At 36.9% G+C, this 15,647-nt stretch overlaps 1 protein-coding gene across 1 annotated transcript; it reads right to left on the minus strand.

Annotated features, from left to right (window-relative positions):
* Positions 1 to 1,588: 1,588 nt before the first annotated feature.
* On the minus strand, positions 1,589 to 3,019 carry LOC137708488 (transcription factor PRE6). The gene is made up of 2 exons (XM_068447577.2): positions 2,668 to 3,019; positions 1,589 to 1,992 (listed from the first exon to the last, which is right to left on the minus strand). Exons 1-2 carry the CDS (start codon positions 2,785 to 2,787, stop codon positions 1,837 to 1,839), a joined length of 276 nt encoding a protein of 91 aa, XP_068303678.1. The 5' UTR covers positions 2,788 to 3,019; the 3' UTR covers positions 1,589 to 1,836.
* Between the last annotated feature and the right edge of the window lie 12,628 nt (positions 3,020 to 15,647).

Here is a 15,647-nt window from a genome sequence, read left to right on the forward strand (position 1 = left end):
TCAAGCTAAAACAAAATTAGATGAAAATACCATTGAAATATTAAACGATAAATTACAACTTTTTATTCATAATCTTTATACAAACAACAATTTAGTGTAACCCCTTTCCATCATTTTTTAATAAGATCATTAATTCCTTGCAATTAAAAAATTTATTTCTTAAACACATAGAATAAATATAAATATCAAATTGATTATGAAATGCCTAACTAAGTTGATCTTGAAGTGTCGATAGGTACGTGAAGTTTGGGGAAGAGATTGGTGGTGTGCTGATGATGGTGGACTCCAGTTGGGTGGAGTGGGATTTAGGATATGGAGGATTAGGGAGTTAATTTGGGTGAGGTGGACTTTCTTAGAAAGTCGAGCCTTTTTGTTTTTTTAATAAAAAAATAGTGAGGCTATTAGCCTCCCATGTGACCTAGGTGGTGTACAACACATCAATGCTCATTGTTTTACTTAAAAACTCACGTGGACTAGATAGCATGTGACTTAGGATGTTTTTGAATAAAAATTGATCGTCTTCTTCTCTTCTTCTGGTTTGTAAAAAGCCAGAACATTGCAACCGTTGAAAATCTGACACCTTTGTTCCCTCCATCCAACCTTCTCCCTCATCGACCTTCCTCTGAAATTCCGACGCCTTCGTCTGCAAATCCCAACCGAACCAGCACCTGACCCTCGATTTCAACGAAAGCGAAGGGGTTGAACTAACGCTACTAGGCATATTTTCCGGCGAAGGGAGTGGTGGCCGCCACTCCTCGCCCTCACGTAGCTTCGCCACTACTAAAAAGGGTCAAAATCATATGAACTCTTAGGCAAGATTTTAGTTCGTTGCGGACTCTCAAACTTTCATGTCTAGCTAGGACCCTAGTTTGTGGAGATGAACAAACGACAATCATGATCAAATTATTTTCACGTGAGTGTTTGGTGGCTGTTTTGCTGACCCTTGCGACATATTGGTTTGGCCGATTTGATGTTACTGTGCAACGATCATAATATTAAAACAGGCAAGTTAATTAATAATCTTTCCATGCACGATCGTATGTTGGAATCTAATGAGAAAGACAAGCGTGATAAGTGAGACTTCTACATTACTAAGTTTTAAGTCCATAACCAAAAACCACACTACCTAAAAAGGATAAACGAAGAGCACTAATCTTGTACGTAAATACAGTGCGCAGATCAATTTTCTGGTTTCAATTTCAATGAAGCCTAGTTAGAATGCAGAATAGCGAGGATGAGCCTTGGCGCAACAAAAATGTTGTTTCTTTGTGACCGAAAGATCACAGATTCGAGTAGTAGAAATAGCCTCTTGCAAAATAAGGGTAAGGCTATGTATAGAAACTCCCTCCCCGACTATCACAAAAAGAAAGCCTTGTTGGCTTAGGGTCCCCTTTTTGTTTTTTTTTGTTTTTTAGTTTCAATGAAGTCTAGCTAGAATATAGAATGGCAAATGTTTTTTTTTTCAAATTTTTTCTTCTTCTGCATGTTACATTTATTCAATTCAAATGCAACAATTAAGTTGTGAGATTGTGTAGAAGAAAGAAAAAAATGTGTAGAAATCATTTTTGCGTAAAGAAATTACAGAGAGTAAATAGGAATCCTTTCTTTATAATAGGACTTGCTAGTATAGCAGTGCAAGTCCTTCAATTTATTAAACAAACTAGAATACAGTACGCCTCTAATCAACAACACACATGACATCTTTAAATACATACAGTACTAAGTACTCTAAACTGGAAAGAAAGTAAAAGGACACTTAACTGTATAAATTAAAATGCCCTTAGACACACACACACATATATATATAGGGTTTCTCATCATGATCTGATGATTCATCTACTGCGTAATCAAGCTCCTAATTATAGCGGCCTCCGGACTATCAGCATCAATTGTAGAGAGCAGTTGGGAGAGTCGCTCGCTTAGGTCGTCAACCTCTCTGTGTAAGTTTCTGATATAGCTGCAAGTCTCTTGCAGGACCTTCGATGCTGGTACCTGCATCATACAACAAAACAATAGCCAGATCCCAGTTATCGCCATAACTACTGGCTTTCTAATATTTCTACAAAGGAAATAATTTTTTATAACATTACTGCTGCACAATATTATCAAATTTGTTTACCCAGAACAATATCTCCGTATAACATACTATATATGTATAACGTAATAAATTCTCCAAATTCTACACATACCATCACGTGACACGTGACACGTGATGACGTTTACTACTAGATGGTCCCAACTACCACGACAATATATGGGTCAATGGGAAACCGATATTAATATTATCAACCCATATATATCTAGTTACCATGGAAAAATGTACTGATCCCTTGATGTCCGGGTCAAGTTTTTAGACTATTATAGCAGTCCAAATAGACTGCAATAGTACAGTTTACATCCGGTCCTAAAGTTACCTTTTTTTGCTCCATGGTTTCTACGGTTGTTGAAAACTTTTTAAATCTAGATACATATGTAGCATGAGAGAGAATTGTTATTGGCACATTTAAAAAAAAAGTTTCACATTACAGATCATACGTGGTTTGAACAAGGTATTTGCTAATTTACCTACGATAATAAGTGCAAAATCAATGATTTTTTTAAGTACAAATAATGACTCCAGTATTATGATCGATTTATTTTCATTGAGAGCAGAGAGGAAGAGTTTACCTTGTTGGAGCGCCTATCTCGAATCTCAGGAACCAGTTGACGTAATTTGGACACCAGTTCGATGATTTGGTCATCTTTGATCGCTGGAGTACCTGACTGCCTTGACCTTCCGCTAGACATGATCCTTACTTACGTAACTAGACAAGTAGCTAATTTTATATTATCGTTTTCAAAATATATATATATATATGTATGAATGATCAGCCTGGCAATGGAGCTTTATATATTTTATATGTATAGGGTTTAGGAACGAGAATATTAACCTAAAAGAGACTAGCAACAGAAAAATACTGGGGAGGGGGGAAAGGAAGGAGAAGTGGATGAAAGAAGGAGGAGAAGGAAAGGGGTAGCTAGTAACCGAAGTGGAACTGGCAGTCCTATAAATAAGGTATCTGATGGGCTTAGCCCCAGACAGTGATAAGAGATACAAAGAGAGGAAGAACCACTGGGGAAATAGGAGAGAGAGACAGGGGGAGAGAGAGTACTATAACATAGACAGCGATGTTGGATGTGAAGAAGACAACTGCGCATTGGAGAAAGAGTAGACTAGACCTGGTATTTTAAGCCAAGTGAGAGAGGGAACACGAGACCAACGAGAATTTTCTATATTACACAAACTGTGTTTATTATTTTACATGTTATAACACAGATAGATTATATAGGTTTAAGATATCAACAAAAAAAAAAAATTGAATTTACGTGTTAAAAATACTAACGTTATGTGTTATAAATATATATATATATATATAAAGCATGAGGATCCTTACCGGATTCTCAAATCACATCTGTTCATCGTACATCGTGCTCAACAAATGAGAGGATCCTGAGACCGTATTTCTCAACTCTTTTCCTTTCTTTTCACGTTTTTTTTTTTTTTTTTTTCTACTCTTGAGTAAACACTTAACCGCAGTCACCACTCACTAACTCGCATTTAATCAATTAAAACAACATTTTGAATGTAGTAACATGCCTTAGAGAATGCCCTCAATTCCTCATCGTACATCGTGTTTGAAATTCCCTTATAAACAGTATTTGACAAAAACTAATCGTACGATATACGATGAATGAATGTAATTGAAGGATCCCGAGATTCTTACAAAAAGAATCCGGCGAGAATTCTCTCTAAAAAAAATTGAGAGAGAGAGAGAGATACACTGTGTATGTTCCCAAGTTGGGGTTTGCTTTCAAGTGGGCTTCAAGAAAGTTGTTTGATTTTGAGCCAACAAAGTGGGGCCTTCATGTATATGTCTCCATACGCACCACCATGTGATCGTAGGATACTGATCCTCTCAACTTCCACAACTAGGGTTACTGAATTTTATTCACCAATCAGCCATTGCCAGCCCCTTGAATTTTCAGCCACGGCTCCTATGTTTCAGGGCAGTCATCTCCAGATGCAGGTATATCTTTTCTCCAACAGGATCCTCTCCGGATCTTTTTGGTGAGGATCTTAGGGATCCATGAATCGTGTTCGTTTATCGTACATCGTACGGTTAGTTTTTTTCAAGTACTGTTTATATTTATTTTTAAATAAAAATATTTAAAATAATTTATGAGCGCACGATGTACGATGAACGGACATGTCACGAATCCGAAGAGGATCCGGACTCTTCTTTTCTACCCATTATTCTGACTTGGCATGCAACGGTTGGCTTTCAAAACAAGGTGGATTGATTACATACATTGAGGCTTCTACTTGACAAGTTTAAAACTTTAGTAGGGTTGCCTCACTAAGCCAATAGTTTTTACACGGAGTGAAACCAATTTAGTGTTGTATGCATGGAAAGAAAACATACAGAGAAATCTCATGTTTTTCCTTAGGGACACTTTGGATGCAATCTCTACCTGTCAATATTCTTTGATTGAAATCTTATCTGTTTTTAGTTTTTTATCGAAGTCCCTAACATTAATGTAGTATAATGTAATATTTTTTTAAATTAAAAATTGAAATTTGTGTATGTTTATGTTAATGAGATTTTAAATATAAACCCATAATTTTTGGGATTAAAAATAATAAAATATAAATTATAGTACTCTCTATTATATTGTGTGTGTGTGTAAATATGGGTACATTTATCAAAATTAACAAAAAAAAATTATTGTACCAAAACATGTGACACACCCTGACCCGAAATGTCCACTAGGACCCGCTCATCGTGCACTCGTGTACTTAAGCACTTTTAGGTTTTAATTTATTCACATTTTATACACTATCACACTTTATGGTTTCGTCACCTTTCAGGTGTCAGCCAGCACAACTCGATTCAGGATCCTAGTGGACATTTCGGGTCCTGACCTAAATTAGGGCGGGGAGTGTCACATGGGTACATTCTTCAAAACACAGAAAAAAAAGAAGATATTAGGCTTAATAACATTAGTAAATTTCTTCGATTATACTTGACATAGATACATTCTCAAATCAACGGAAAAAAATGTACCCATATAAGTTTAAAAATGGATTAAAAAATTTTGAATGGATTTTATATTAAAATTTTGGGTACATTTTATATGAAAAATTTGTACATTTTATATTGAAAAAATGGTACATTTTACATATAACAAATTGGTATATTTAAGAATAGGAACATTTAAGATTAAAAAAAATTGAAAATTATATGAATGGGTACGTTTAAGATTAAAAAATTGAGAATCTTTTTATAAAAAACTAATGGGTACAAACTTATTCTAATTTTTTTAATTTTGGAAATGTTTGAATTGAAAATTAATTAGGAGTATAATAGAGGTGTGAATATAAAAATGCTAAATCAATTACTAATTTTTATTTTAAAAATATGCAATAAACATGTAAATTCATTATCGCATTAATGCTAGGGACTTCAATCAAAATTTTAAAACTAATCAATGAACATTAGTAATTAGGGACTGGATACTAATTTTTTCTTTGGGACGCTTTGATATAGATGTCTCGTTTTTAAATATCATAGACTAAACATCTATTCCTTTTGCAAATTTGATTAAATATTTTCCCTACAATTTTGGTACTTTAATTTTATTTCATTTTATTTCATTAGAAGTCTATTCACGTTAGTATTCCCTTTTTTCCTCCTATTTTTATGCATCTCTTATTTTGATGATTTAAGATTTTTTTTAATTTTTATTAAAATATTTATTTTAGTAAATTAAATAGAATGTAACAAAACTCGTTGTTAGGTACGTTTGGTTATATCGGTATGTTTGATTATAATGGTACATTTAGTTACTTGGTACATTTGAATTTTTGGTCCATTTGGTTTCTTGGTACATTTGAATTTTTGGTATGTTTGTTTTCAAAACATATGTTTTATTACTATTTGTCCTAATAATGAGGATTACTTTAATTAATTATTTTTTTATAGAAATAGTCGTTAACAATGTAAAAGTTTAAATTACTTTAATTTTTTTTTTTTATAGAAATAGTCATTAATTAACGGACAATAGCCTTTTTGTTAATTCAAAATTAAATGATTTATTGTTATTATTTAGCATTATCTACAATAATAAGGATTTATCTTTGATCAACTAAAAGTTATTCCAGAGACTTGTCTAATTAAAAACAAGACTATCTGGAGCGTGTATGAATCAAACATATTTTTAAACATTCCAAAAAATGATATTCATTTTAATATAGTTTATAATTGGGAACGTTTTAATTCGGGGCTGGTACGTTTTTGTTTGACGTTGGTACGTTTTCATCTAATGTTGGTACATTTCCATTTGGCATGAGTTTACATTTAGATTCGAAAAGTTTAAATTTTTAGATTTAAATATAGTTGAAATTATTTAAAATATATAGCATATATTTAAATGTAAATTAATTTCAATTAATCTGAAGTAGTTCAAGTTTGAGTGTCACATCCCGGCCCGGGGCGGATCACTTCTTGGGCCCGCTCCACCACCATAGCACAATATTGTTCGCTTTGGGCCCCGACCACGCCCTCACGGTTTTGTTTTTGGGAACTCACGAGCAACTTCCCAGTGGGTCACCCATCATGGGATTGCTCTAGCCCCCTTCTCACTTAACTTCGGAGTTCCTACAGAACCCGAAGCCAGTGAGCTCTCAAAAGGCCTCGTGCTAGGTAAGGATGGGAATATACATTTAAGGATCACTCCCCTGGGCGATGTGGGATGTCACAATCCACCCCCCTTAGGGGCCCGACGTCCTCGTCGGCACACACGCGACCAGGGTTAGGCTCTGATACCAAATTGTCACATCCCGGCCCGGGGCGGATCACTTCCCGGGCCCGCTCCACCACTATAGCACGATATTGTCCGCTTTGGGCCCCAACCACGCCCTCACGATTTTGTTTTTGGGAACTCACGAGCAACTTCCCAGTGGGTCACCCATCATGAAATTGCTCTAGTCCCCTTCTCGCTTAACTTCGGAGTTCCTACGAAACCCGAAGCCAGTGAGCTCCCAAAAGGCCTCGTGCTAGGTAAGGATGAGAATATACATTTAAGGATCACTCCCCTGGACGATGTGGGATGTCACATTGAGTATCTTAATCAAATGTTTCAAAAGCTTAATCAAAAACTCAAAAAGCATAAATGTCTAGTCTACAAAAGTTCAAAATGAGGCATCCAATTCTAATTTTCTCTTTTTCTTTTCCTTATATAAGATGATGAGGAAAGTTGGGTTGGTTTTACTCAAGTTTTGGGTAAATGACAAAAAATTACCTCAACTATTGGTGTCACGACACTTTCGTACCTCATCTTTTAAAATTGACAATGTCATACCTCATCTTACGAATTTGTGCCAATGTCAGACCTCCATCAGTTTTTCTATTAATTTCTCTATTAAATGCTAACGTGGCCAAAAACAAGACCCACTCACTAATCCAACTAGATTAAAAAAAATAATTAAATATATTTTTAATAATTAAATATTCAAAAATTAAAAAACTAAAAAAAAAAAAATTAAAAAATGGCCTAAGGGATCCGACCTTCCCTTTCCTCCACATGCGCCAACCCTTTTTCTTCTTCTTTTCGATAGCCACCAAACCCTGCCCTTTCCCTCCAACCTTCCTCCACCACCCTCTCTCTCTTCACTCTCTCCTCTCTCTGGGATGTGGTCTCCCTCCTCTATCCCTCTCCCCACTCACACTTGTCCCGTCCCCTACCTTTGTCCATTTTTCTGTTTTAGAACCCCCTTCCTTCTTCGACCCAAACCCTAACCCTAATTCCCCAATTTCAAACAGAAAACCCTAATTCCCCAAACCTTAACCCTAAATTTCAAATCTCCATGCCAATTTTAAACGAAAAACCTCAATTCCAGGTCCTCTTCTTGGGGCAATTTCAAATCTCCATAGTTGAGGCAATGCTGCAAATAGACTTGCAACCATTGCAGGTCATCTTCTTGGGGCTCTCATTGGCACCGTAGGCGGGGGATTCACCGCCTCCATTAGAAGAAGCACTAGCAGCCTTGCTGTTGTCCTCCCACTTGAGGGGTTTGTTGAGCGCATAATGAATGTAATTGATAAAACCCCACACCTCGAAGAAATAAAAAAACCCTCTGAATGGAGCTGATGTTGCCAACTAGAGACTTGCGGGCCTCCATGAAGGTGAGCTTCCGAGAAAGGTTAACGGCCCTGGATTCAGCGACGATGGTGTTGCGGTAGTACTTGTAGAGGCTAGGATTTTGCGAAGGGGATCGAGAATCAAAGAACTCGAGGAGGAATCGGACCTCGCAGTGGTGGATGTGGTCCGGCAAGAACCAGTTGGAATAGCTGAGAAAGTGGATGACATCGGCGTTAGAGGTAGGATGTGGTTGAGGATGGCGGGGAGCGGCGGTGGTCGGAGGCTTGGGATTGACAGGGATCGGAGGAAGAGTAGGTGAGGGTTTGGATGGGGTGTCGGAGGAGGAGAGGTCTTAGACCTCTGTTTGGGTCGAAGATCTTCAAAGGGACAAAGGTAGGGGACGGGAAAAGATGGGGAATGGGGTGGGTCCCACATTTTCTTAATAATTTTTTTAAATGATTTTCTACATTTATTAGTTTTTTTTGTTGAAATATATTTATTAGTATTTAATTAATTTTTTTAATTTAGTTGGGTAAAGATGTGGTTCCCACACCTGCCAGCTCATAACTTAACGGTCAAACTTAACAGAAAACTGACAAAATTCTAACATTGGCATAAATTCGAAAGATTAGGTATGACATTGTCAATTTTAAAATATGAGATATGAAAGTGTCGTGACACCAATAGTTAAGGTAATTTTTTGTAATTTACCCTCAAGTTTTTCTTCTACTTGACAAATGAACTTACAGTAAGTGTTGTAGATTCGAGTTTTCTTTAACCTGTTTCAAGTTTTCTTTGAATTCAATGCATTTAGTTTTCCAACTGCCTATTTGAAAGATTCCTTTCATATATCCCATGAAAATCATATTAAATCTTCTTATTTATGCATTAAGCAAATTGTAAATGAAATACTCAATTCATTTTAACCAAGCAAATCTCTACTCTCTGAGTCTCAGACTATGAGTCTATCTTTCCCATGTCACTTTCTACATTTGTTTTCCCTTCTTATTTGGGACACAACTACGTGAGTACTACATGGCAAAAGCTTCAGGGTCACATGCGAAATTCCTGGCTCGCACGACATGCCACGTGGCACGCCATAAACCTGACTACATACAATCAGAGAGGATGAGAAATTTTTTTCAATGTGTCCAAAACATGAGGTGTTATACCACGTGCAAGTAGTGAGATACTTATGTTAAAAAATTAACAAATTAAAAAATAAAAAAAAATTTCTACTTATATAATGACATGCAATATACCACATACGTTTCATACACAATTAAAAATTTCTCCTGCGGTGGGAGGTGTGCTCTAAAACAGGCATGGATGTGAAATTTCCTGGCTTTTGTCAAGCACTGTCACGTGCGACCATAAAATTAAACGACCCCCTATTTGTCTGCAAGGACCCCCGACCCTCAATTTGTCAAGGACCCCTCCATACTCCTTCCTCTCTCTCTCTCTCTCTCTCTCTCTCTCTCTCAGTGAGCCTCTCTGTGTGTTGTGTGCTTATGTGCTGCAAGTGTGTGTATTTTGTTGCAAATTTTATTTAGACTAACAACCAGCAAGATCTTTAACTACGATCGTTTTGCTGGGGATCCACCAACGAAATTATATCGGGGATAAATATGTTGTGTGGGCGTATCTTTGATGTTTCTAATCTCTAATCCCCATATGATATATGTTCAATTTATAAAGATAGGATATTTTGCTAAAACAGTTTGACATGTTATATGTTATCAACTTAAGCTATGAATAAAATCATAAACGTAGTTGTACATAGAGTGAACATAAAACTAGGGTTTACTAATGGACGCATATACCGACATTGCATTATAATCTAGAATTAGGGTTTAGTAAAAAGATAATCTTTTGTAGCAATAACATCTCTAATCTTTTAGATGAACTTTCTGGCCTCTATGTGTTGCATAATGCAACCAAATGGCACATGTATTATGCACCCTAAAGAGTTGCAAAGAGAAGGAAACTTTCATATTCCCTTCAAACGCACATAATCCACTGAAAATGGTAAAGGCTAGCCGCACACACACATGCAGTTTCTATATACATGCGTTATAATTCGATAGATTCACATGGCTTGCTGCATGAAATTTAATCGGGAAGAAAAATTAACCACCCTATATATACAATCAAATCTTATCTCATTGATCGTAATGTATTGTCCTTATATACATGCATGCATGTGAGGTTGCTGTAAAAATAAGGGTGTAGTACCGACCCCATTTAACTTAAAGGACCAATACAGGATTCATTTCAGGCAACAATCAGCTACTTATTAGCTTAATCTATCTTCTTGTTGTTTTCATTAATCATTATACACACGTTATACTTGAATATTTTTTAAGGTATCGAAAACACAAATCACGTGGTTTATTATTACACATGTTATAAAAACGATGGACGATATAATTGAAACGTCTCACTCATAAGATATTTAATAAAAAAACAAATCAAAATACTATAATTTAAATAATAACGTATATTACCATCACACCGTCACATAATTATGTTCCAAATATGTTGAAAATTTGTTCTACGGTGCTTTTTGATTTTGAGCCGTATTGCTCTTACTCGATCCAGGTCCCCCTATTATTGATTCAATTAATTCAAAGAGGTGTTGCCAATTTTTGGGGGTCCTCTGGGGGCCTTTTTTGTTCCTCTATATTTTTGAAAGTTTTGTATTATTTATTGGGGTCTTGCTTTTATGTGGAAAGGACATTCCAAAAGTTCACTGATGGCCTACTACATGTCATGAATCTTTCTTGAAAGTTATGTGTGTTGCAAGCTTAAAAAATCTGTTATATATCGATCTGTGTGATGTCATACGTGTGAGTTGAGAATAAATTTCACATTGATGAAAAAATGAATCTTATTTAATATTGTCAATTTGGTTTTATGATGGAACATCAACTTTCTTTATGATATCAGAGTAGATCGTTCCCAAGTGTGCAGCTCAACGGCCACATGCTCCACGACACCCCGTTTGTTTTGTCCACGTGTTTGACTTGAAATTTCTCCACAAGTAGGGGCGTATTATGTAACATCCCACATCGTACAGGGGAGTGGATCATTTAAACTTTATATGTATATTCTCATATCTACCTAGCACGAGGCTTTTTGGGAGCTCACTGGCTTCGGATTCCATAAGAACTCCGAAGTTAAGCGAGAAATAGGCGAGAGCATTCGCAGGATGGGTGACCCACTGGGAAGTTCTCATGTGAGTTCCCAGAAACAAAACAGTGAGGGCATGGTCAAGACCCAAAGCGGACAATATCGGGTTACAGTGGAGTCAAGCCTAGGATGTGGTGGGGGCTCGGGCCAGGATGTGACAATTTGGTATCATAGCCAATCTCTGGCCTGAAGTGTGCTGACGAGGACGTCAGGCCCCTAAGGGGGGTGGATTGTAACATCCCACATCGCCCAGGGGAGGGGACCCTCTAAGCCTTATATGTATATTCTCATCTCTACCTAGCACGAAGCCTTTTGGGAGCTAACTGGCTTCGGATTCCGTATGAACTCTAAAGTTAAGCGAGAAAGGGGCGAGAGCATTCCCAGGATGGGTGACCCACTGTGAAGTTCTTGTGTGAGTTCCCAAAAACAAAACCGTGAGGGTGTGATCAGGGCCCAAAGAGAACAATATTGTGCTACGGTGAAATTGAGCCTGGGATATGGTGGGGTCCCGGGCCGAGATGTGACATGTTAAGAATGAATCTCACATTGATGAGAGAAAAGACCTTGCACTGGCTTTTAAGTAAGTTAGGCTACTCCCTGTAGAATGAATCCCACTTGGTTTGACTACTCGATATATTCTTAATTGGTTTTATGGTGGAACCTCAACTTTCTTCATAGTATCAGAGTCAGATTTTCGCACGTGTAAAGCTCAACGGTCATACATGCTCCACGTCACCCTGTTTGTCTTGTTCAAGTGTTTAACTTGAATTTCGTCACACGTAAGAGTGCGTGTTATGAATGAATCTCAAATTGATGAAAGCGGGATAAATCTCATCTTTTCAATGCTAACTAGGAAGAATTATTGATTAGATATGAATGCATGGTTGCATTTGAATCGGCTGTCAAATATTATACCACCATTTTGGTTCCAACCGGTCCCATCTAAAAACAGTTTTTCCGAAACACTATGCTTCAGATTCCATAACACTTCCTATATCAAGAAATTTGTTTTTCCGACAAATTAGTCCCTTGATTTACTCATATTTACTCGTCTCCACTAATTAATCCATGGCTTTTGCTAGGTAATTGGTATAGTTTGCAACTGTCAAATTAACTGCTTAATTGGCATATATTCCTACCGTGCATTTTCGTTCACCATTTTTAAGTGATAGTAATGGCCACCATCCTATTTATTACCATTGGATGAGTTTAAATTTTGAGTTTATGTCTATTTACTACATAGATCTTGAGATTTAAACTCATTCAACAGTAATAAATAAGATGGTAGATATCACCACTACTTCAGAATTGTCAACAAAAATATTCCCTATCTCTACAAGTCCACACCGTACTCTTTGGCTTTAGTACAAAGTTAAGTTTGAATCTGCCCCGACAAATCGTAAATGATGTCGTCGTTTATATGCACCACCACCGACTTTTTCTTCTTCATCACGCGTTAATGCAGTTTACTACTCATCGCCCGATCATCTAATGGCTAATGCATGCATGCTTGTTTAAGTAAAATATTGGAAGGTCACTGCATGCGGTTCAATCGTTCACTTTTCACGTACAAAAGGACAATATAGATAAGGCATTTTTTGCCGACTACTTTCTTGAGAGTGACTTTTATGACTAATGAATAAGGCTCTCTAGTGAGTTCGTGTTCCGAAAAGAAGTATTCGGTGACTGTAGCCGATGACGGATCCAGGATTTTAAAATTGGGATCTCAACATAAAAGCTCAAAAAAAAATAGTAGATTAATTTGGTTTCATATCACTATTTTCTACTGAATTTGGTTCATTGAATAAATCAAGATTAATCTCAAAGGTAGTAAAACCAACAAATTCTCCTCAGTAGCATAACGCAATTAGTGACTCTACAAAGATAAAATTGTTAATGTAACATATATCTTATTAATTGGGAGTTGGGACTAGAGTCTAGGATTAAAAAAACTTATATGAATTTGGAAGAAATAAAATTAGGCAGCTAAAGGCGGTGGAACGCAAATGGTGGTGGGGAATAGGGTAACTTGGGTTTAAAGTTGGAAGGTTGCGACAATTAGGGCTGGGGTTCTTAAATATAATTTGGGGATATTGGAAAAGATCGGGGTTCTCGAGCTCTGTAGAGAAAACAAAGATATTTTAGTTTTAAATTTTTTTATAATGACCTGGCTCGAAAACACTGTCTTTTTTGGCTAGGACTTTTAAAACAAAAATTAAAAACCTCTTCTTCTTCTTTGTTATAAGCACTGCTGCCTGCACATCCATGGAGGCAATAATTCTCTCCACTGCACCTGTCCAAATTGTTGGAGAGTCCTGAAGGTCGATCACAAGTGTTTCTTTAGGCCTCCGAAGGGTCCCGGGACCCCCCGAGTCCCTATATGGATCTGCCAATAACTGTAGCACTGCAACATGACATTATCATATCACTAATAATTCAAAAGCTACAATAGAGATGAAATATAGGTTGGCTTTTCAGTCAAAATGGTCCCTAAGATTTGCATAACACATCACTTTGGTCCCTGGCGTTGAAAATCAATAGAAATGGTCCCTGAGATTGTCCACTATCCATTATTTTGGTCATTCCGTTAAAAACTCCATTAAGTGTATTGAAGTTTTTGGCCGAAAGTTTGGGCAACTTTCAAAGCTTCGTAACTCAATCGTTTCTTAACCAAATTCAACCCATAATATATCAAAATGAATATAGAAAATGTAGAACAAGATTATACCTATTTGGAAGACCAATGGTTGCCGGAGATGCCCGGAAAATAGCCTAAAAGGTGACTAGTCCGCAGGAAAACTGGAAAACTTGCCGGAAATTGGGTAAACTTTAAACATTCATAACTTCTCCAATATTCAACAAAATAGAGTGATTCAAAAATGAAAATCATACTTCTCGACGAGACAAAGAGAATGGTACCTTTCTTGATGGCTAAATCTTTGTGGTTTGGCCGGAAAATGGCTCGAAAATGGCTATCTTGGTCTCGAGTTAGCCGTTTTCCGGCCAAAACACGGCGAATTAGTCATCGATAAAGGTACCATTCTCTTCTTCTCATCGGAAAGTATTATTTTTGTTCTTAAATCACTCAATTTCGTTGAGTATTGAAGAAGTTATGAATGTTTAAAATTTACCCAGTTTCCGATAAGTTTTCCAGTTTTTCAGCGGACTAGTCACCTTTCAGGCTATTTTCCTACCATCTCCGGCAACCATTGGGCTTCCAAATAGATATAATCATGTTCTACACTTTCCTATATTCATTTTGATATATTATGGGTCGAATTTGGTTAAGAAACGACTGAGTTACAAAGCTTTAAAAATTGTCCAAACTTCCAGCCAAGAGTTCCAGAACACTTAACGGAGTTTTTAACGGAAAGACCAAAATAATGGATTGTGGACAATTGGTATTACGGTCATCAAAGATATCAAGTTTCAATTGGTTATCTTAATTTTCTACGGAAGTAAGATGTATCTAAGACGCAAGATTTGTGAAATCAAATCGCGGTTAATGTTATACTGTAATGAACTTCAAAAGAATGTTATATTGTAATAAACTTGAAAAGAAGCATGGAATGCACCGGCCTCGAATGCGCATGCACTTGGGTTTAAATTACAATGATGATAGTTTCTCGAATCAATCGCACACCTAACTGAATTTATGCTGAAATATATATGCAGAGACTGCTGCATTTTCAAACTAGGCCCTGGATTTATGCCACTGATTATTCATTGGCTACTTTTTCCTTTTGTATTTTTTGGCACAATTTACTAACATGGGAATGATTTCTACAACCTCCCTTTCTCCACCTGCACAAATCAAAGTTAATTCAATAGATAGAAACAACTGGAGAAGTGCATACGAGAAAAGAGGAGTGTGGAAATCGTTACCTGTGAAAATGAAGTATTGAGAGATGCAAAAGGCACACACGAATGATATGGAGAAATTCTAATGTCCGCCTGCTAGACCTTGTCACCTGTTCAGCGACGGACTCAAACAAGCTGGCCACCTAGCATCAGGGTCGGTGAGAGCATGCCCAAGTTGGAACCCAATACAAGAGGGTTCCACTTGCCTGTGTTTGTTGTTGCACAGGCGATCACTGTTTGGTCGAAGGACCTAAGAATTTCTCCATGCCATGAGTTTTGGAAACTGGAACCAACTCGGGATTTGAATCATAAGCAATAAAGAAGGAAACCCAACAAATTACATGGTACTCGGGGCTCACAAAGTGTAGCCCAAGAAAATCAAGGTTTACCTTCTCAGGCATGTTTCATGGAGA

Source organism: Pyrus communis, chromosome 17 (assembly GCF_041283825.1).
Source record: "Pyrus communis isolate YQ-2024b chromosome 17, ASM4128382v1, whole genome shotgun sequence".
Taxonomy (NCBI): Eukaryota; Viridiplantae; Streptophyta; class Magnoliopsida; order Rosales; family Rosaceae; genus Pyrus; species Pyrus communis.

What these genes read in the sequence shown, in the direction of transcription:
- LOC137708488 (XM_068447577.2), bottom strand. Translation starts at nt 2,787, where the DNA reads ATGTCTAGCGGAAGGTCAAGGCAGTCAGGTACTCCAGCGATCAAAGAT. An exon ending in GAGATAGGCGCTCCAACAAG is followed by an intron (nt 1,993 to 2,667) that starts GTAAACTCTTCC and finishes TGTATGATGCAG; the next exon opens with GTACCAGCATCGAAGGTCCT.